Source organism: Mesoplodon bidens (assembly GCF_964165515.1).
Source record: "Mesoplodon bidens genome assembly, chromosome: 15".
NCBI classification, from domain to species: Eukaryota; Metazoa; Chordata; class Mammalia; order Artiodactyla; family Ziphiidae; genus Mesoplodon; species Mesoplodon bidens.
Genome location: NC_138171.1, coordinates 1,096,048 through 1,118,691, shown reverse-complemented (window position 1 = coordinate 1,118,691; position 22,644 = coordinate 1,096,048). Strand labels below are relative to the sequence as shown.

The 22,644-nt window shown below is 60.8% G+C and overlaps 1 protein-coding gene across 9 annotated transcripts in view; it reads right to left on the bottom strand.

Annotated features, from left to right (window-relative positions):
- KCNQ2 (potassium voltage-gated channel subfamily Q member 2) overlaps positions 1 to 22,644 on the bottom strand; it is a gene marked incomplete at both ends in the record, with an annotated part of 47,634 nt that overhangs the window by 9,160 nt on the left and 15,830 nt on the right. For 3 of the 9 annotated variants that reach the window (XM_081257147.1, XM_081257144.1, XM_081257148.1), the window contains 9 exons: positions 1,564 to 1,617; positions 5,641 to 5,670; positions 6,541 to 6,609; positions 10,233 to 10,262; positions 11,349 to 11,443; positions 16,738 to 16,833; positions 17,515 to 17,625; positions 21,448 to 21,573; positions 22,436 to 22,611. In XM_081257147.1, the coding sequence (XP_081113273.1) occupies positions 1,564 to 1,617; positions 5,641 to 5,670; positions 6,541 to 6,609; positions 10,233 to 10,262; positions 11,349 to 11,443; positions 16,738 to 16,833; positions 17,515 to 17,625; positions 21,448 to 21,573; positions 22,436 to 22,611 (787 nt within the window). Of the gene's footprint in view, positions 1 to 1,563; positions 1,618 to 5,636; positions 5,671 to 6,540; positions 6,610 to 10,232; positions 10,263 to 11,348; positions 11,444 to 16,737; positions 16,834 to 17,514; positions 17,626 to 21,447; positions 21,574 to 22,435; positions 22,612 to 22,644 lie in introns of all 9 variants that reach the window. The other 6 variants (XM_081257145.1, XM_081257149.1, XM_081257150.1 and 3 more) reach the window with 4 other exon arrangements.

Sequence of the window (22,644 nt, the reverse complement as noted above, 5' to 3'; positions counted from 1 at the left end):
AAGCCAAGGACAGAAGCATACACAGGATAGGGCTCTGGCAGCCTGCCCCCAGGGAAGGAGCACGAGGCCAGCCCACCTTCCGAGTGAGAGGGCATTTACAGGGGCCAGGGGGCAAGCTCAGGAGGGTCTGGGGGAGAAAGCGAGGCCCGGCCTCTCCTCCCCTGCCTGCCACCCTCCCCAGGGCAAAATTCCCAACAAGTGAAGCCAGCCATCAACAGGGACAGGCGAGCGGGGTCCCCGGCTGAGCTCGGCTGCACCCTGGTCTGCACGGCCGGCCGGGGCCCAGCTCAGCGGGGAAGGAGCCAGCATCCAGAGAGAACCGCCTGGCCCACAGCTGGACCGCGGATGCCCAGGGAAGGCAGGTGGGGGGGATGAAGTGATGTCCGTGAGACGCACACAGCAGGGCCAAGTGAGGCCTGGGCTCCTGGCCCAGCCATGGGCACCTCTGGCCTTTCTGGTTCCCAAGCAGCCTGATCACAGCCCCTGACCCGACCAGCCAGCCTGTGGCCAGAAGCACCCTGGACACCGGCTCTGGGCAAGCAGGACGGCTTCTGCCGGGGCCCCAGATCTCCCCTCCTGGGGCTGCAAAAGCCTCCTGCACGGTGCCTTACGTCGGGAACACACAGGCAGCATGGGCAGGTGGGGGCAGGCGAGCCTCCGGGCCCCTCTCGAGGGCGAGACGGGTTCAGAGCATGCACGGATGCAGATGTGTAAGCATGCCGCCGCCCGGGGGCCCCAACCCTGCTGCCCGGCCCCTCCCCACGCCCGCCGCTCGGCACCCCTGCTTCCAGGGCCATCACGGACCACATGCACACGATGACCGGTGAGTGCAGCTGCCAGCACCTGCAGGGCCGCACGGGGCAGGGAGGGGCGGGCAGGAGGGGGCCCCAGAGCAAGCAAGAGGACAGACGCTTCCACACCCCCGAGAGCAGATAGGGGAGAGAGAGAGGAAACGTGCCGGCAGTCAGGGAGCCCACGGGGCAAAGATTGGGCGGCCTTTCACCGACCCGTTTCCAGCCTGCCCTAAACCAGGCCTGCACGTCGGAGGGGGAGCCGCGGACCTCTGGCTTTCCGGTGTGTCTGGCGTGCCAGGACCGCAGGGAGCGGGCACACACACGACAGAGCTGCCTCCCGGTGGGCGGGCGGGCTCCGGGTTGAGGGCAGCGGTCCTCCCGTGCGTAGTAGAGGTGCTAGATGGACGAGCCGTGGAGAAGAGGCTCGCAGGAGAGCAATCAGGCCCCTGAAGGCGCCCTTTCTGGTTTTCAGAGCCCCTGGCCGGCCCCCCTCCTGCTTGGAGCACAGCATCGTTTGGCATGGGGAGAAGGAAAGGGGTTATAGCTCCACGGCCACCGTCACCCAGGCGGTAGTCTGGAGCCGGAGGGGGCCTAGGGCTCCACCAAGGGGCCGGGAGGCGAGCTGCCAATCAGAATCGGGGCCTGGGGGGCCGGGCGGGCGGCAGCCTCTCCCTGGCGCATCTAGAACCTCTAATAAGCAGAGTGCTTGGAGCGGGAGGGGGACAAGAGCCGTGCAGCAATGGTCGTCCGAGCGACGTGTCTGAGGTACCTAGCGTGTCCTGGGCAGCATCCACACAGGGACTCTGTGCACCGTCTGCCTTTACTGGAAATGAGGAGAGGACAGTTAGTCCCGGGGGTGCCGGCGACCTGACGCGACCAGAGGGAGCCTGGGCCGGGCGCGCGGGCAGGAGGCACAGGGACGCGAGGCACCAGCCACCCGGGGCGGCTCTGTGCTCAAGCCGCACCCGCTACAGAGTTCGCGTCTCAGAGAGAACGAGGGAGCCGTGCGTAAAGTCCTTCGTCGGCCTGGAAAAAAAGTAGTCCCTATTTTTGGAGAAAAAAAAAAAATCCCTGTTTTTTCCTCCAAAAATAACTTTTCCTTCCAGCGTCAGTTTGGGGCCACGTCTTTCAAAAGATGTATTATTTTTTTTGCTATATTCATGCCAACAACAACAAAAATAATACATGGGCTGAGGCTGTGCTGGTTCTAGAGGGACAGGATTCCAGAAAGCTCACGTTTCAGAGGAAAAACGTGCAAGTCTGGCTTCACAAACCAACCCAGCCAGCGGCCCGATCAGAAGTGGCCTCAGTTTACCCACAAGGCAGTGGCTGCCCCTCCCTGGAGGGGAGCTAAGGAGAAGGGAGCTTGGGGCTCCTGGACTTGAAAGGGCCGCCAAGGTCAGACCTTGGGTGAGGTCCACCCCGTGCTGAGGGCAGAGGTGGACCTGCGGGCGGCTCTTCAGGAAACGCTGCCCATGGTCACCCTGCCCAAGAACCTCCCCAAAGGCCCAAGACTCAGCTCTGCACTAGAACCTGAAGACTTTTCAGCAAAGATGAGAAGAACCAGCCAGAACCTCAAGAAACCCCTCACTTCCCTGTGGCCTTGCTCTCTGCCCCCACCTTTGCTTCTGAGACAGTGGTTCTCAAACTCTGTACCTGAGGAACCCAGACGCGGCCAATGGTCTTGACTCACAAAAGTGTTCAGTGTCCACACGTTCACTTAAACACCGACAGTGCCTGCCAGTGTCCAGACAAGGATCCCCCCACTAAACGCCAGCAAGCCAAGGTCAAGTCTCCTCAAGGAGCCCTCGCTCGGCTGCCCAGGCCTCGCCCTGCACGGAGTCCCCTGCGAGCGTGCGTGCTTCCCCAGTGGGACCTTCCCCAGTCACTTCGGGTTGTAGAACAAAACTAACTAGAGGTCGACCCCGGGTGGAGGGAGCTGGGGTCCAGCTATCCACCGAGCGCACCCACACAGGGGCAGACCTCCCCAGTCCCACCAGGGCCTGCAGGACAGATAAGGACCCTAAAGACCAGAATCCCCATGGCCAGCTCCCGCCAGGGGCCCCCAGGCCTGCACACAGGACCTGCCCCACCCCACCCCACCTGGAGGCTCCTCCCCTGGGAAAGAGGACCAAGCGGGGCGGGGTCTTTGCCCCCAGCCTTGACCAAGTCCCCGCCTCAACCAGCTTTGCTGCCTTCAAAACTCCCAGCAGTCACCTGCCCACAGCCCAGCACCGCCAAACCCACCGTTTCCTAGGCGACCGCCCCACGCCTGGCTCCCAAGCACACAAGACTGGGGAAAGGCTCTCTATCTGCAGCGACTGTCTTTAATTTTAACGAAAATTTAAACGGCCTCACATGGCCAGCGGCTCCTGCATGAGACAGCGCAGCCTGAGAGTGGGACAAGAGCGAGGGGAGGGTGGGCTGCTGCTGGCCTGGCCCCCCCCGATCACTGCCCCTCTGGTTCCGGGGGACGAGGAGCCCCAACTCCAGCCCGTTGCCTCTGGGTTCCAGGCTGGCGCTGGGGTTTCCTGCCCACAGCAGCCAAGTGGAGCTTCACCCCATCAGAACTACCGGCAGGCAAGCCCGGGCTCGAGAGGGTGGAAGAGGCGCCCACGGACACTCACCAAGACCAGACTGGACAGACACGCACCCGAACACGGCACACTGCCCCCCGCGACGAAGAGGGGAGCCACAGGACAGGGGCAAAGCGGCTGGGGCACAGGGGTTCCCCCAGGCACGGGAGGGGCGGGGGCAGTCAGAAATGGGGTGGGTCAAAGGGCAGGTCAAAGCCACACCCAGAGCAGCACAGCCTGAGACCCCCGCCTGCCCCGCCCCCAGCCCCACGCCTTGGTCTGACGCCCACACAGCCACGGGGCGCATCCCCATCCTGAGCCAGGACCGGGGCTCTCACGGCAGCTGAGGGAGGGTCCCTGCGTCCACCCCGTCCACCTGCGCTTCACGGGACAGGGTCCCCTCACCAGGCAGCCCAGGGACAGGCCCACCCTGCCGTGGGTCCTGTGGCAGGATCATTTCCTGCAGACCTACTATGCACTGGGTGCTACAAAGGGGCTCATGGCTGCTCCAGTCAGGGAACAGAAATGCCACCTGTTACCTGGCTGACAGGTGTGCATCCAGGAGAGGCAGGCCCTCTGTCCCAGGGCCTCAGCCCGGGGCCCCCAGGGGAAGCCGCTGGGTCACAGGCAGGGACACACGGACACAAGGGGAGGGAGGGAGGAGCAGGAAGCAGGGGGGCGGGGGGGGGTAGCCACAGAACGTGCCGGAGAGCCGGGGGGCTCCAGCGTATCCTCACCTTGAGTCCTGCTTTCAGGGTCAGCCACCTCATCCCCAAAGACAGAGCAGACGTGAAAGGGGCCCGAGAAGGGCAGTGACATGATTAAAGGCACTTGGGGGGCAGAGGCAAGAGTGTCCAGATCGGGGGAGGGAGGGCAGGAGGGGAGAGAGAGAGAGAGAGAGGCTGAGACGGACATTGTCGGGAGTGGAGACGCAGCGGGGCGGCGCGCACAGGAAGCCGCGTCGGGCCACAGGGGCCGCCGGGTGGGCGGGCCGCGCCGAGGGCCAGAGAGGCGCCCACCCGGGCAGAGCCAAGGGCAGCCGCGCCGCCTCCCCGGCCTCAGGGTCCCGGGGCTCACGGAGGGGCGGATGGCAGCCCCGACGGGATCCCACAAAGCACGCGAGGCCCTGCTGCACGCCCCTCCCAGCCCCCCTGGCCACAGCCCCGCGTCGGGCCCCCTCGCTCCCAGCCTGCCCAGGAAAACAGAGGTCACTGCCTGGGCTGAACCCTCTCTGGTCCAGGTCTGGGGGGTCACCACTGCTGCTCTTCGGGCTGCTTCGGGGCAAAGCCCTGCCGACCTTTCCAACCCCAGGCCCCAGCTGACATCCCCCTTTGGGGACTTGGGGGTGGGGACACATGCCCCCTTCCGATGGATGCCGAGGCGGGGCTCAGCCCAACGCCTCCCCAACTGGGCAGCCAGCCGAGCCGCCTTTGATCCAGGAGGGCACTAATGTGGGCAGGCAGCGTCTCTGGCCCCCGGCCTCGGGGACAGGGCTCCCTCTGCAGGTGGAGACGGGGCGCCGGGGGACCCTGAGCTCAGAGGTACCCAGCGATACACGGACAGGCTGGAGGTCACCAACTTGAACGCTGTGAACTGATCTGGATTTTTTTTCCAACACTAGGAGAACAGCAGAGTGCTGCCATCCCTCCTCTGCCCCCAGCAGAAGTCATCCCTGGGAGTCCCCATTCGGGGTCTCAGTCTCAAACTCGCCTAAAGCAAACAGAACCGCAGGGGCCTGGACAAACCCAGGGAGGGGGAGACCGGTCCCCACCGAGGGCTTGTGAAGCAGGGCAGGAGGCCCTGCCCCCAAGGGGACCCTCTCCCACTCCTCCAGAAACCTTCCACAAACCAAGACCTGACGGGGGTGACGCGAAGACCCCTCCTCAGAGCTGCCCCTCCTCCCACCGTCTGACCCTGACCTGCAGTGTCGGGGGGACACCCCGTGGGAGTGTCCACCTGGGTCGCCCTCGGCTCAGAACAGCCCAGGCCCTGTGCTGGAGCTGGTAGGACTGCTCCCCCGGAAGCCCCCCGCGTCCGTTCCGAGGGGCTACAGTCACGGGAGGGCAGGAGCTGCCCCTCAGCTGCCGAGCAGGCCCGGGGCCTGGGAGGGGGCGTGGACACAGGAAGCGTGATTTAAGGGCCCACATCACCAGCAGGCAGGGAGGGGTCCACCCTCAGCAGCACAGAGGAGCATGCACAGCCCGGAGGCAGCCCGCGCTCCCCGAGGACACACTGCATGCGCGGAGGCAGCGGGAGCAGGTGGCACTGACCTTGGAGATGGCTCCGGCTGGGGCTCCTTCCTGCAAACAGAAGCACAAGCCTGTTCGTGGGCAGCCCTCCGGGCCGACCCTGTGCAGAGCCCAGCTGACCCCCCCATGCTCCCACAGGCCGGGGGCTGCATGTGAGGGGCAGGAACAGCCCACCCACCCCGAGAGCCCACTGGGGGCCGGAGGAGGCGGGTCCCAGGGGACAGGGAATCCGGAAGGGGTCACGAGAAGTTCTGAGGCCGCGGTTGCTACCGCCCCGTGTTTATGGACACGCGCTTTCATCAGAATCACCGACATTAACAGACTTTCAGAGAGGAAGTGTGGAGGAAGCTCCTCCAAATCGACGCTCAGGACAGCTGAGGTCCTTCACTTAATCACACCCACGAAGACTTTTTCCAGATAAGGTCACGTTCACAGGTTCCAGGGCACGGATGTGTCTTTGTCGGGCAGGTGGGGGCGCACCATTCAACCCACTCCGGCCGCTCCGCCCACTGAGAGCCCTTCCTTGTCGGCAAACAGGCCTGGTCATGGGCACTCTCCCCTCCCCTCTCCTGCAGCCCAGCCTGGCTCCTCCGCACGCCCCTCCCGCGTCAAGCGCTCGAGGAGTCACAGGGTGTGTGACTGGGAGAACCAGCAGGTGCCACCGCACGTGTCCACCCGACACTCCAGGGACGTGCACAGTTGGACTCTTCTTCCCGCCTCAGGCCAGAGCACCAGCCTCCCGGCCCCACATGGAGCTCCCCTCTGTGCGCCCACCCCTCACCCGGCCGACCCTCAAAGCAGAACACCACCGGCGTCACCGGGTCCCACGGCAGCCCGACCACCAGCACCCTGCAGCTGCCAGCCCCTTGCCAAGCCCCGAGACGCTGTGCCCCGAGCGCCAGCCCAGGCGCCCCCGCTCACCTGAAGGTGAGTCCAGATTTGCTCTTGAGGTTCCGAAGCAGCTCTAGCTGGTTCAGCGGCGGGATGAGTCTGCGGCAGGAGGACAGGTGAGTGGGCCCCCGCCCGCCACAGCCCCGGGGCCCTCAGCCCAGCGCTCACGAGCAGCCACGTCTCACACGGGGACACGGGCTGTGGCCCGTCACAGGCAGAAAGAGGGGAGTGCACGGCGGCGGCAGACCCCAGGGAGCCCGGGCCTCCACCTCTGGGGCTGGGGCACTGTCTGACTCTGGGCTCACTCGCCCTGGGGGCCTCAGCCCTGGGGGTGCGCGGGGCCCGGGCCATCCCTAGAGGGGATCCCCATGTGGGGCCGGTGCTGCAGGGAGGACAGGGGGCTCCCGCCCCTCCGCCTTCCCAATCCCTGGAGAAGCACAGTTGCAAACCCAGCCCCCAACACAGTGGCGTTCCCAGACCCCTCTCTGCAGAGCCACTCTCTCTGCCAAGGCTCAGCGGGGCCGAGGTCACGGGAAAGGACTGTGCTGGGCAGAGCCCACAGGGCTGCAAGCGGGCCTCCTGGACGGCTGGCCTGGCCCCGCTCCGAGTCCCTCTTCCTAGAGGCAGTCACACCTACCAGGACAGCCGCACACCTGGCCCGCCTGCTGGCCCAGCATTCAGTGCTGCGGGCACCGGCCAGGAAGCCGAGAGGTGAAAAGTCCCCCTGGGATGCCAGGGAGGGTTTTGTACACCTGGGACATTCCTGGGGAAGCCAGGTCTCCCACCTCCAGCTGCAGGAGACTCACCCGAGACTCAAGTCCCCACAATGTCTGGGGACACTTCTGTCCCCAACCTCACCCCACTCCCCACTCTTCTCGCGGATCCTGGCCACCTTCGGCTCACACACAGCTTCCATGCCATCAGTGACACTGCGTGTCTCCAGGCCCTGGTCTCTTTCCTGACTCAACCCCACCTGCTGTGACACCCCCGCCTGCTCTGTGACACCCCACCTGCCCTGTGACATGCCCACCTGCTGTGACACCCCCACCTGCCCTGTGACACCCCACCTGCTCTGTGACACCCCACCTGCTCTGTGACACCCCACTGTGACATCCCCACCTGCTCTGTGACACCTCCACCTGCTCTGTGACATCCCCACCTGCTCTGTGACACCCCCACCTGCTCTGTGACATCCCCACATGCTCTGTGACACCCCACTGTCTGTGACATCCCCGCCTGCTCTGTGACACCTCCACCTGCTCTGTGACATCCCCACATGCTCTGTGACACCCCACTGTCTGTGACATCCCCACCTGCTCTGTGACACCCCCACCTGCTCTGTGACATCCCCACATGCTCTGTGACACCCTACTGTCTGTGACATCCCCACCTGCTCTGTGACACCCCCACCTGCTCTGTGACATCCCCACATGCTCTGTGACACCCCACTGTCTGTGACATCCCCACCTACTCTGTGACACCTCACTGTCTGTGACAACCCACTCGCTCTGTGACACTGCTTCCTGCTCTGTGACACACCCACCTGCTCTGTGACACCCCACTTTGACATCCCCACCTGCTGTGGGACACCCAAGTGCTATGTGACATTTCCACCTGCTATGTGACATCCCCACCTGCTCTGTGACACCCCCCACTCAGCCCCAGCCCCCAAACCCAGTCCTGAGCCTCAGTCCTTCTTGACCCTGGGGACCCCTGTCCCTCCTGTGCACCTGTGTCCGAGCCATCCTGGGCACCCTCAGCCGGTCCACAGCACCACCACCCGCCACACACACAGCCCTGGCTCCAGCCCTCACCCCCTCCTGTCCCCTCCCACGTCCCCCGTGTCTTCCTCTCCCTGGGCCTCCCTGGATGGCCACCCTGCTCGTGTGATGCGTTCTTGTCCTTCCCCTGCTCACACTCCCCGCTGCCTCCAAAACAGGAGGATCTGTGATACCCCCTGCACCCACGGCCCTGACCCGCCCCCGCCCACCTGCCAGTCCGGCTTTGCTTTGGTCCCTCCCGACTCCTCCTCTACCCAGCCACGCCCCCTAGCGCCCATCCGAGTGCCCCCTCCACCGGGCTTGCCTCAGTCACTGCCATCTCCAGGGCCAGCAGGGGAAGCCCTGCCCCTCTGTTCCCTCTGCCGCCCCAGCCCGGCCAGGCCTGGATCCTGGGAACACTAGCCCTCTCTCCCCCCTCCCCACTCCCCCTCCAGGTCTCTCCTGTCCTCATAGGTCCAGACCAAGCAGGAGGCCTGCGTGGTCAGGTCGGCTCACAGCATGGGCACAGCAGAGCCCCAGGACTGGACACCGGGACGGAGCTGGTCTCCCCACCCCCTTGGCCACCCACCACGAGGCCTGGAACGGAGACCCTGGGCAGCTGGCCCCACTCGGCCGCCACACACGCAGGTCCAGGGTAGGGGCACGCAGTTGGACGCCATGCCTTGGACACACAGAGGCAGGGGACAAAACACGGACGGGCAGGGCCGCGGACAGAGACGTGCAGGCACCACACACGTGGGGGCCACGCACACACAGCCCCAGTCGTGGAGGACGAGGGTGCAGTGGGCGATGGGTGGGGGGGACACATCGGGGGGCATCCCCAGGAGTGAGCAACGGCTAGTCTGGGGTCAGACGCCTCCGGAGGACAAGGCCAGCCCCCAGGCCCGGGGTGGGGATGGGGTGCTTCCACGGACGTCAGGGGATGGGGGGCTTCTGGAGAAGATGGACCGCGGGGGCCATCGGATCTGGGAGGAGCCTGTCAGGCTCTGAAGCAGGGTCCCCCCAACTGCCCGGCAGCCTGGAGCCCTGGGGGTCCAGGGCCAGCAGACGGGGAAGGATGCTGCTCCCAACGCCACCCCCTGCTGAGTGAAGCCCCTGTGGCCCATGGCCAACGGTGAAAGGCAGGCACTGTTGGGGCGGAGATGCCGAGGGGTCAGGACCCTCCCGCCACCGGAGCCTGGCCCTACACTGCCCAGCACGGCACCCTCTTCCCTCCTGGGAGCGGAGGGGTTAACTTCCTAACACAGTTCCCATGCAGGGCGCCAGGGGAGGATGAGAGACCGCCCCCACCCAGGCTCTGCAGGGCGCAGCACGGTGCCACCGCTCTGAGGGGAAGCACAGGGCCTACAAAGGGACCTGGCCCCGGGCACAGGGGCCCTCGTGGAGCAGTGCAGTGCCCCCGTCTGGGCACGAGGCCCCAGACTGAAAGTGCAGCAGGAAGAGAGCCATCTGGGGCAGACACGGTCAGTGGGGCCACACGGACGGACCGCAGGCCCCCTCTGCCCAGGGCCTCACGTCTCTCTCTCGCTGCAGTGAGAAGACTCGGGGTGGGGGGCGTATGCAGAGAGGGAGACTCCAAGCCCAGAGCTGCCTTCCAGGACCGGGGGCCACTGGCTGGGGTGCCCCCAAGCTGGGATGGCTGATATCCCATCTCCACCACCTCTGCACTGGGAGAAAGTGGGGCCCGTGGGGTGGGACCCCAGCCACTGAGACAAGGCAGGAAGCAGGACAAGGAACAGAGGACACCTGGACAGACAGATCCAGCACAAGAAAGCAGCTGGTGGGGAGGGCGGTCGGGAGAGGGAACCAGGGGAGCGAGGAGGGCGCACGTGGCTCCAGGCGGGGGCCACAGGCCGGGCGGGGGTGGGGCTCGGGGTGGCCCCAGAACAGTCCCCAACAGAACAGAATCACACCACACGCTTTCCGCCCATGCAGTCCTACCTGGAGGCCCCGTAGGTTTGAGTTTGCGAGCTTTTTCAAGTGTTTTCACACACACACAAAGGGAAAGGAATGAAAGATTTTAAAAGAACGGGATAAGAAAAAGAAAATGAAAAAAAATAGTCCAGGAAAGTGGGGGAAACAACAGAACAAAGAAAATTAGCACCAGGGTCAGTCCTGCCCCCGCCGGAGGGCTGAGAGCACAGCGCCGTCAGCGTTTCCGGGAAGCGGGGGGGCGCCAGGCCCCCACCACCCGGAAGCTGAGCGTCCCCGAAAGTGCCAGCGGGACGGTGCTGGAGGAGGGAGCCGGCAGATCCCGAGAGAGGCAGGTGGCAGGTGGGGACCCGCAGGAGGACCCTGCCCCAGGGACAGGGCTCCGTGGGTGGACACCCCCAGGGGCAGGTAAGGGGACTCCTCGGGCTGAGAGGCCCCAGGGCTCAGCGTCAGCCCTGAGTGGGGAGGGCGGGCTGGCAGGGCAGCGCCCAGCCCGGGGGCACCTGACCTGCATGGACGCTGGCCAGCCCGCACCCTTCTCACCTCAGACCTCGTTCTAAGCCGGAGCCTGGCACAGACAAACCCCGGGGGGCACAAGCCGTGCCTGGAAAGCCGCCTGCTGACCACGCAGCCCCCCAGGGAGGACTCCCCGGCCCCCTCCTCTCCCCCTCAGGGCGCCTGGGGTTGTCTGTGCTTTGCCCTGTCGGGACCTCGCTGTGGGGTCTGGGGTACTCAGAGACGCTTGCCCTCGCTGGGGGTCAGAGGGTCAAGGTTATCCTTTTGTTTCTAAACACGGGGCCCCCTGGAGGGGCTGCGGTCCCTGGAACCAGTTGGCATTTACCTCCGCAAGCTCTGGGGGGCTGTCGTCACAAGGTTTACACACTATGCACCTGACAGCAAAGACACTAAGCGGGGGGCGGAATGAAGGTGAAAAATAAAAGCCGCAAACTATAAAACAGAGAACAAAATTAATAGAATAATCACGCACGATTCCTTTTTGAAAAGTACATATATTTTAAAGAAAAAGAAACAAAAAATAATCAAAATGATGAACGACAACTGAAAAATGGAGTTTAGGAACAAAGGGGGCTGCACACAGGCGGTGCTGGGAGGTGCCGGAGGTACCTGTACATGGGGACGGTCACCGTGCGCTCATAGTACTGCCACGTGGAGTGCAGGTCCGTGCGCGACAGGTTGGTGGCGTAGAACCTCCAGGCGGACTGCGGGGAGGACAGGACGTCAGCTGGGCTCTAAGGGGTCCCACCGGCCTCTCCCAGGGCCTCGCCCCTGCGCAGCCCCGTGCGCGGGGCTCTGGACTGCGGCCCGGTGCTGCTCCCACCCCCTCAGGCCTCGGTAGCCTCTGCAGAATGGAGACGCAGCGGGGCGCGGGGCGCAGGTCAAGCACCCGGCGAGCCTGCAGCGAGCTTCGGTTCTTTCCTTCCATCTGCACTACCTGACGCTTGGAAGCCGTCACCCGGCATCGTGGTCACCTTCCTTCCCTCCCCGGGGGACGGGGTGGAGGGCAGAGGCAGGAACAGCCCTCAGCCTCCCCACCTTGAGACTGAGCCCCTGCCAGGCACGGGCCTGCCCCGTACACCAACCCCGACCCGGCCTGGGCTTCCGCTCCTCACTCTTTTTGTTAACTGGGGTAAAATACACATTGAATAAAATTCACCACTTTAAAGTGTGCAATTAACTGGTGCTAAGCCCATTCCCGATGCTGTGCAACCGTCCCCTCCAGCCAGCCCCACATTTTTACCACCTCAAAAACAAGCGCCCCCAACCCACCAGCGTGACTCCCCGCCCCCTCCTGCCCCCGGCCTGCCACCCCCAATCTGCATCAGTCCCTGTGGGTTTCCCTACTCCAGACACTTTGCAGCGATGGAATCGTGGCGCGTGGCCTTCTGTGTCTGGCCTCCTTCATTTAGCACATTCTCAAGGCCCATCCCCGCTGGAGCCTGCGTCCGAGCCTCCTTCTTTTTAAGGCTGAACCATATTCAGGCATATGGATGGACCACATCTGTGTATCCTTTCACCCACCGAGGGACATCTGAGCTGTCTCCACCTTTCAGCTCCTGTGAATCGTGCTGCTACAAACACCTGTGTGAAGCTTTTTGGCTGAACACCTGTTTTCAATTCTGTTGGGTGTATACCTAGGAGCGGGATTCCTGGGTCATGTGACATGTTTAACTTTTTGAGGAACCACCAAACTTTTCTACAGTGGCTGCACCATTTCACATCCCCCCAGCAATGTACGAGGATTCTGATGTCGCCACATCCTCATCAACACTTTTTCTTTTAATTTTAGCCATCCTGGTGGATGTGAAGTGCTTTTGATTTGCATCTCCTTCATGAAGAATGATGTTGAACATCTTTTAATGTTCTTATTAGCCATCTGTGTATCTTCTTTGGGGCGATGTCTACTTAAATCCTCTGCCCATTTCTTAACTGGGTTGTGTGTCTGTTTGTTGTTGAGCTGTATGAGTCCTTCATATATTTTGGATACCAGACCCGTATCAGATATATGATTTGCAAATATTTTCTCCCATTCTGTGGGTTGTCTTTTCACTCTCTAAAGAGACGCTATGAATAGTGTCCTTTAACGCACGAAAGTTTTTAATTTTGCTAAAGTCTTATTTTTCTTTTATTGCTTGTGCTTTTGGTGTCGTATCTAAGAAACCAAAGTCATAGAGATTTACATCCATAATTTCATCTAAAAATTTTAGTTTCAGCTCTTATATTTAGGCTTTTAATCCATTTGGAGTTAATTTTGTATTGGCGTGAAGTAAGGGTCAAACTTCACTCCTTTAAAAATGGGTATCCAGTATCCCAGAACCACCGTCAAAGAGACTGTCCTTTCCTCATTGGATAGATGTGGCACCCAACTATCAAGACTTGTTTTGGCCCAACCCATGGCCTATCCTGGGGAACGTTCCACGTGCACTTGAGAAGGATGTGTTCTCTGTGGTTGGTGACACATGTCTAATGACAGACGTCTGCAGGTCTAGCTGGGTCATGGTTTGTTCAAGTCCTCTGTCTCCTTAGGATCTTCTGTCTGGTTTTTCTACCCTTTTTTTTTCTTATGTATTTATTTTTGGCTGCATTGGGTCTTCATTGCTGCCTGCGGGCTTTCTCTAGTTGCAGCGAGCAGGAGCTACTCTTCATTGTGGTGTGTGGGCTTCTCATTGCGGTGGCTGCTCTTTGTTGTGGAGCACAGGCTCTAAGCGCATGGGCTTCAGTAGTTGTGGCACGCAGGCTCAGTAGTTGTGGCTCACGGGCTCTAGAGCACAGGCTCAGGAGTTGTGATGCATGGGCTTAGTTGCTCCATGGCATGTGGGATCTTTCCGGATCAGGGCTTGAACCCGTGTCCCCTGCCTTGGCAGGTGAATTCTTAACCATTGTGCCACCAGGGAAGTACCTTTCTACCCATTTTGAAAGTGGGGTTTGGAATTCTCCAGGTATTACTGTAGAAATGTCTATTTCATCCTTTAATTCTGTCAGTTTTTGCCTCATATGTTTTTAGGACTCTGTTGTTAGTATATAAATGTTTATGATTGTTAATCATCTTTATAAATTGACTCTTATCAATACATAACGGCCTTCTTTGTCTTGTCTATTTTGTCTGATACAAGTGTGGCCAACCTGGCTCCAGGTCACTGTTTGCATGGAATATCTTTTTCCATTCTTTCACTTTCAGTGTATTGTCGTCTTTGGATCTAGTACAGTTGGATAGATTTTTAATCCATTCCTCCAACCTCTACCTTTTAACTGGGGAGTTTAATCCATTTACATTTAAAGTAATTACTTATTAGGAAGGACTTGCTTCTGCTGTTTTCTTGTTTCTCAATTCCTCCACTATTGCCTTCTGTAGAGTTTCATTTTTTTCTAGTTATTATTGAGTCCCTTCTCTTTTCCTTTTCTGGTATTTTTTAGTTGTTTTCTTAAGGGCTACCCTGGGATTATGATTAATCCCATCTTAAATTTGTAACAATCTAGTTTGAATTAACACCAACTCAGCTTCCATAGTGAACAGAGACTCTGCTCTTGTGCAGTCCGCCCCCTTTATGTTGTAACTGTTACAAATTACACTCTCTACATTGTGCACCCAGAAATACAGATTTATGATTATTGCTTTATGCCTTTGTCTTTTAACTCATATAAGGGAAAAAATGAGTTACAAATCAAAAATATAATACTATTCATTTTCACATTTACCTGTGTAGTTAACTTTACCAGTGTCTGTGTGGCTTGAGTTACTGTCCAGGGTCCTTTCACTTCCGTCTGAAGAGCCCTCTCCAGCATTTCTTGTAGGGCAGGTCTATTAGCTACAAACTCCCTCAGCTTTTGTTTTTATGGGAATGCTGTGATTTCTCTTTTGAAGCATAATTTTGCCAGACCAGAATTCTGGGTCGACAGTTTTTTCTTTGCAGACTTTAAACACGTCATCCCACTGCCTTCTGGCCCCCATGGTTTCTGATGAGAAATCGGCAGTTACCCTCACTGAGGGCCCTTGGGCACCAAGAGTCCTTTCTCTCCTGCTGCTTCCAAGACTCCCTCTGTCTGTGGGCTTCAACAGTTTGATCATAATGAGCCCTGGTGTGAATCTCTTTGACTTTATACTACTTGGATGTACAGATTCACATCTTTCTTCAAATCTGAGAAGTTTTCAGCCTTATTTTTTCAGGTATTCTTTTTGCCCAACGCCTCTTCTCTTTCTGGGGCTCCCATTATGCAAATGGTACATCAGATGGTATCCCACAGGCCTCGTGGGCTCTGCTCACTTTTCTTCACTTGTTCTCTTTCTGCTCCTCAGACCGGGTAACTTCAACTCACCTGTCTTCAAGTCTGCCGATTCTTCCCTCTGCCTGCTCAGATCTGCTGCTGAACCCTCTAGTGCATTTTTCATTTCAGTTATTGTACTCTTCAGCTCCAGAATTTCTATCTGTTCCCTTTTTATTATTTCTGTCTCTATGGACATTCTCTATTTGGTGAGGCATCATTCTTCTGATTTCCTTTAGTTCATTTCCATGGATTCCTTTAGTCTTTTGTGCATATTTAAACAGCTAATTGAAAGTCTTTGTCTAGTAAATCAAACATCAGGGCTTCTTCAGGGGCAGTATCTATTACTTTTTTTTTTTCCTGTGACTGGATCACACTTTGTTTCTTTGCATGCCTCACAATTTTTTGTTGAAAACTGGACATTTTGAGTATTGTAATGTGGTACCTCTGGAAGTCAGATTCCTCCCCATCCCTGGAGTTTGTTGCTGCTGTTTGTTGTTGATTGTAGTCGTTTGTTAAGTGACTTTTCTAAGCTATTCCATAAACGCTGTATTCTTTGTGTGTGTGGTCACTGAAGTCTCTGTTCCCTTAGCTCAGTGGTCAGATGGTGACTTGACAGACCTTCCCTTAAACCCAAAGAACCAAAGAGGAAACAAATGCTCTCAGCCTCTGCAGACCGGCCCTGTGTTGGGGCACTCCTCCAACACCTGAGAAGGTCACTTACAGCTCTGCCTTAGCCATCACTTCCTGCTTGCACGGAGTCTAAAGATCAGCCTGAAGTGAGCAATTAGTGCCTTCTCCAGTCACTTCTGAGCCTGCGTCCAGCACTGGGCATGTGTGTGCCTCCTAGATCCCCCAGTGTATGGGGGTCCTTCCCAAGCCCTAATTCTTCCACGTCTCCTTCCCAAACCTCCGAGCTTCTCGGAGAGGAGGCGCAGAGGGTAGGTGCTGTGTGTTCAGGCAACGCTCCTTCCCTGTGCTACTCAAACCTCTGAACCACACGTAGTGCTGTGACTTTATTGTCAATATGGATGGGACTGGGAGGCATCTTTGTTCTTCTTCACACTCCTTTGCATTTAAAAGAAGTAGCCATTTGAAGCTCTTATGGTGAAAGACACATGCATACATACATACATAAAAGTAGGCTGCACCCAGGGCAAGACCACATCTTTAAAAAAGAAATGCACTTGAGGGGCCAGGGCAGTGTCCAGCCAGCAGTAAAGGCCAGTCAACTCCAAAGGTCCACTGGGTCCCCTGGGCTTTGGGAGGGGCTGCAGGAACGCTGGGCCCATCGGGCAGCCTGTGCTCAGGCCCACACTCTCAGGATGGCTCATGAAGCACTACTGGAGGCCGAGTGGCCACTGTGACCCCCAGTGACGGGGTGGGCATTGTGAGCTGGGGCAGCACAGACATCGCTCTGGCACCTACCTGCGTGGGGAATCTCTGAACCCTGATTCCACAAGTGCAGGATGTGTGTCAGTGCTGTGAAGGGACACCTCGGGGGCACCTGTGACAGCCTGGCCCAGGTCCCAGGGCCCACAGAACGCTGGCCAGCACCCTAGCTGCCAGACAGCTGTGGGCATCTAAGCTGGTTCTCAGCACAGACTCGAATTCCCCAACAGGGAGACAGACGCCTAGCAGGGCTCCACTCCAACACCGTGGGCCCAGGCCAGGGGTTCTGCTGGTCTACATGGAGGTCCCCGTGGCACTCCATGTGGGGGCCACCAGGACTCACCTGGATCAGGCCTGCTGCAGGGTTCCGCCTCTTCTCAAAGTGCTTCTGACGATGCTGCTCTTGAACTTTCAGGGCAAAGCCAGACCCCAAAATGCCCTGCAAGTCACTGGGGTCAGACGATGCCCCAGGGACCACAGCCCCACACTGAGTTCCTCAGGGTCAGACCACGTCCTGGGGACCGCACCCCCACCCCACCCTTGCCTGCACACTTCTGGCTCCACCTTCCTGCCTCCTCAGCCCCCAGTGCCAGGAGACAGGCTGGGGGGAAAGACTTGGATTTGGGGTAAAGGGAACTTCACGCTTACAGGAGCCTGGCAGGGCCCACTCTGAACACATCTGGGCCCAGAGATTAATCCTCCTCCCCAATTTGTCCACACTGGAGTGAGTGGAGGGGTGTGGTCCGGGGTCACAGAGAAGGGCCACCAGGAGAGCAGCATCGCCAGCCCCCCCACCACAGCTGCGGGTAGAGGGTTAACAGGGCCCTTGCCTCTTCTGAAGGAGACCTGACAGAGCTGTGTCACCGTACAGCACCGCTCCTGGTCACGAGGACCCGACTGGCCAATCCCACAAGGCTGGGAGGCGCTGACAGTGACCCACAGACACGGGTCAGAAGGTACAGCCTGGGGCGGCAGGTTGTGGAGGCTGCCACGTCCACTCCTGGGGGCTGTGGACCTGCTGGGAGCCCTGCCCCTGCCCCACATGGCCCCGAGGGCAGCTGTGGTCACCAGGGGAGCCCAAACCCCGTCCCCAGCAAAGGCAGGAAGGGGCGGGACTCACAGCAGGAAGAGCAAAGAAGGAGACGCCGATGAGGGTGAAAGTTGCCGCCAGGAGCCTCCCGTTCCAGGTCTGGGGGTACTTGTCCCCGTAGCCGATGGTCGTCAGGGTGATCTGCGGACAGCAGGCCCCCTTGCTCAGCCAGGCCGGACAGTGGCCGCCTGGAGGCCCGGGACCTGAGCCAGACCCTCCTCCTGAGGCCTCAGGGCAGCTGGACAGACCCCCCGCCGCGCCGCCCTCCCAGGGCCCGAGAGGCCAGGGTCGCTGCTGGCTGCCCCTCCCCCCTCAAGAATCACGTCCACACTCCAAACCTCCGCGCCGTCCCTGTGTGCTGGGCGTGGGGTCAGGCTCTGCCCTCATTTCACTCCCAGCCCGGAGTCGGGAGGCTGGCAGAGCGCCAGGGGCCTGAGAGGCGACAGGGCTGGGGGACCTGCCAGGGGCGCGGGGGGGGGGGTCCTGTGGGACCCCCGCGGAGGGTGGCTTGTCCGCTGAGGCCAGGAGAGCGGGAGGGGCCGGACTGGAGCAGGAAAAGGCCCCCCTCCCCAGGGTGCGGCAGGCAGGGCCACGGAGGTGCTTGTGGCTAGGCCTGCTCTGCGGTGGGGAGTGGCAAGGAGGACGTGGGGCCCAGACGGGCCTTCCCAGGAGCCCAGGGGGGGGCCATCCTCAGGGAGCTCCCACAACATCTGCCGAAGTGGAGGCTCAGGCCTGGTGTGCAGGACCGCCAAGGCCACACACAGAGGCAGGTACGGAGGCTCAGGACAGACCACGTGGCCAGCTGGGCTGGGAGGTGGGCCCTGGCGGGCCCTGAGAGGGGAGGTCTTAGCCAAACAGAGGGAGGGGCCGAGGTGCGAGCAGGAGAGGGGACTGGGGGCAGGGGCGGCCCTGGCCAGGCGGCGGACAGGAGCAGAGGTTCCTCATGGGGGACTCGGACAGCAGGGTCACCTGGCCCCCGCGCCAGGGGCACGGACATCTCCCACCGTCCACCCACCGTCCCCCCTGGGCATCCATCCCCCCGACTCGGGGGTCATGCAGAGAGTCCACCCGAAGCCCACTGTGCAGTCTGAGAAAAGTCTGCCAAACGGGGCTGAATAATCACGGCTTCGCCAGCAGGGACTTCTGTGCCGGTCCCCTGCGAAATCACAGCCAAGGCATTCGGGCCTGCATAGAAGGTTCTGGGGAGGCGCCAGCGAGCTGGGCACAGGTGACAGGGAGCTGGGTGGAGTGAGCCGGCTTCTCACCAGAAACCTCCCGGTGGTCGGGCTCCTCTAGTCGGCTGCTTTCAACAGAAACTAAACACATCTTAAAGACGTAAAATACTCAAAATCACGCGCCCCGCCCCCCCCCCCCCCCGCCAAGACTCGGCAGCGCGACAGGAAAGGCTGTGAAAGGACACAAGCCGAGGGTGAGGGCAGCGAACCGGGCAAGACGGAGGCCGATGCAGGCCTGACTCAGGGCCAGGAGGTGGGGAGAAACCCAAGGGCTCTCGGGGCTCAAGGAAAGGCCCCAGGCCTGGCGCTGATGTAGGCACAGGGCGCGCAGGGCAGGACGGCGAGTCTGTGCCAGGGCGCCCGCACCCACCCCAGGACCATGGACCCATGTCCTCCCCAACACCGGCGAACACTGGAGCAGCAAGAGGGGAGACACTTCCCCTCCTGCCCACCCACCAGCAGCCGGGCCTGTACCCCACATGCCTGGCCCTACTCTTGGGGACCCCAGAGCTGGTCAGAAAGCCTCCAACGGGCAAAGACTTCCTAAAAATTCCACTATCCCCGGACAGAGAGAAGAAAGTGTATCCATAAAACAAAGAATCTTGAAAACGAGACCAAAATCATAGAGTCAGGTGGAAGACACCTTCCAGGATGTAGGCAAAGAGATGAGGAATCTAGATAGGACACATTCCACGGTCCCGCCAGCGGCCTCGGAGCCCAGGGAAGAAGGGAAGGAGGAAGCTGTAGACTTTGAAGCCGAAAAGGGCACCAGGCTCCTGGAAGGAAGCGCCCCCCACAGGGCCCACGTTCCAGAAGAATGTCAGGGAGGGAGGGGCCTGGCCACCAGCGGGTGCGTGGAATTGGGGCACCTTCAGACACGCGTCTCACAAACTTCTTCCCTCAGAAGACTGTGACCTCCAAACCAAAGGCAGACTGGGGGTGGTGCTGGGGGACTCGGCACCTGGGGGCCCAGCATTCGGGGGGCCCAGCCCTCAGGGGTCAGCATTCACGGCCAGCGTTCGGGGGGCTGGCTTGAGCGCGCTGCAGTGGGGGACTCCCCCGGCGCCAGTGAGGCCCCTCCGAGGACCCCAGGCCCACAGAGCAGAAGAAAGGGGGGCTCGGGCAGGACGCTTTCCAAGAATGACAGGGCTGGGGAGGGAGCTCATCGCACCCTATCACAGAACAAAGCGAGCCTTTGAAGTCTAAAGTTCACAGGGGAGGGAAATCCCTGGCTGTTCAGTGGTTACAACTCAGCGTTCTCACTGCCGAGGGGCTGGGTTCAATCCCTGGTTGGGGGACTAAGACCCCGAAAGCCGCGAGGCACGGCCTAAAATAAAATAAAAATAAAGCTCACAGAGGAAATCCCGGCGCAGGTGGGGAATATGCGGAAGGGTTCCCCCGTCTTCTGGGGGGGGGACGCCAAAAGGGGGGGGTGGGAGTGGGGGCACATTTTCACTGTAACACTCAGGCACTACTTGGCGTGTTTAAGATTTTGATTCAATTCTTAAAGATGGGGAGGCCCCCCCGGAGGGCCTGGGCAGGGCAGGCCGAGAGGGCGGCGAGGCCCTGGCTGTCCGTTCAGAGGCTGGACGCACAGCGGCTGTGGGGGGCTCTGATGCGCGGCTCTCGGTGCCTGGGCCTCAACTTCCCTCTCCTGCCAAGCCCCGCCCCCGGCCAGGCTCCCCGTCACCCTGCTTCCCACGTGGTTGGTAGAGGGACACAGACTCCGGGCCTCGTGGCAATTAATACAATAACTACAAGTAAATTGCTTTCTGGCTCAAAGGCCAGGTGAAAGCAGGCATCCCTCTTGCCAGCGACTGGATTTGCAGCATCTGCCCAAGGTCACGTGGTCCTGATTTTTGGAACTGGGTCTGGGGTCCCAGGAGACAATGGACTCTAACCTCCCACGGGACCCTCCACACGACCCCCGGCCCAGTGCCCCCAGGCTGAGTGTCCAGTACCCCCAGGAAGAGCTCACAAAGGAGGGTACTCTGGCTCCCCTGCCTGGGGACGTCATGGAAACGGGGAAGAGGAGCCAGGCCGAGGCCCCCCGGGGCCCAGCCTGGTCTCCAGAGGCCACACTCCGAGAACGCGGAGCCTCGCCACTCAGAGCAGGAGGGCCTTCAGAGGGTGGCCCAGGAAGGCTTTTCTCAGAAGAGGCCACTTGCACCCGGTGACAGGAGAGGGGCCCTCAAGGGGCTCAGGAGGTGGGTGGCCATGAGCATGGGCTGAAAATCCACCAGCTCCAGACCCACCCTGGGCCGGGGCAGCCTGGGAGTTGAGCTGGGAGAGCCAGGGCGTCCAATTCCCCTTTTTCAAACTCTCCTGCCCATCAACAGGACCGCAGGACCCCCCTCCCCCCATCACAGAGGTCACACGTGGTCAGTGAGGAAGGAGAGAAGGTGACTGGCCATGGCTAGGCACAGGCTCCCGGAGGCCAGGCCTCTCTCCACCCCACACAGACCAGCGCATCCCCTACCACCACCCCTCCTGGGCCGCCACGTCCACGTGGCATCACAGTCAGTAGTGGCCAGTAAGAGGCCCCAGAGAGACGTCTCTGGCCAGGTCAGCCAGGGAGAGCTGTGCGTCTCCTGTCCAGGCCCAGGGGCACGCCCTGGAGTGGGGAGCAGGGGAGGGCAGACAATGTGCAGGAGGGACCCCAAGGAAGGCCACACCCGGTGAGCGTGTCCTCAGTGAAGGGCAAAGGGCCCAGCGGCTGGGCACTCACCAGGCCCCACCAGAGCGCGTCCGCGTAGGTATCAAAGTGATCGTTCTCCCCCTTCTCCGCCAAGTACACCAGAAACGAGGCCAGGATGAGGCAGAGGAAGCCGATGTACCAGGCAGTGACCAGCTCCTGAATAGAGGCACATCACAGCCGCTGGGCCAGCGTCCAGCCCGACTCACCCCCGGGAGCACGAGGCCCCGCCTGCCTGGAGGTTTGCTGGGCGCTGCATCCCCCGGGCTTCAGCGGGCGGGTACCCCTCCTGAGAGCTGGCCGCAGAGCCCCAGCAGCCCTGAGCCCGGGGCAGGCAGGAGCAGGGGCGCGTTTTCCAGTTCCAGCCCTGGGTGGTCCCACACCTACGCACCTCACCCCTGGAGGGCGGTGGGTAGGGACGGCTCAGTGCCGCATCCACCCAAGAAGGGAGTGTCCCCAGGCGGCCGTCAGCCAGTCAGGCTGGAGAATCTTGGGCTTGCTCGGACCCTGCCCCAACTTGCCTGAGCCTGGGGGAGACACCCCGACTGGGTGCCCTTCCTGGGGGTCCAGCACCTCAGCACCCTGGGGGACCACCACCCTCTCTGTCCTGCCAGCCAAGCCCCAGCCTCCGGGCTCAGACAGGAAGGGTAGTGGGGAAGGGACTCTTGGGACAACAAGCCCACCCACAAGAGGACAGCCTCTTGGCAGAGTCTGGCAGGGCGGGGCCTGGGTGGGCAGGGCCCCTGGCAACACAGGGACGGGATCTCGATGGGACATGGGGCCACAGCCCCCTTGCGGGTCCCATGGCCAGCGGCCACCACAAGCCTCAGCCTAAATGGGCAGGAGCCTGGGTGCTGGGGGGCAGCGGGTACTGATCTAGCACAGCCACCCAACCAAGGAGCGAGCCGGCTCCAGGGCCCAGATGGACCGGACCTGGCAGACAAGCTGGAGAGAAGCGGAAGATGGTCAAGTCATGGCAAGACGCCCAGAAGAAACGAGGGGCTGGGTCCTGCCTGCTCACCTTGCTGTGCGCGTAGACCACGGAGCCCAGCAGCTTCCAGGTGCCGCCCCGCCGGTCCATACGGATCATGCGCAGGATCTGCAGGAAGCGCAGGCTCCGGAGCGCCGACGTGGCGAAGACGTTGCCCTGGGAGCCGGCGGCCAGCACGGCGATGGATGCAATGAGCACCATGATGTCTGCGGGAGACAGCGGAGGAGCTCGGGGCGGCC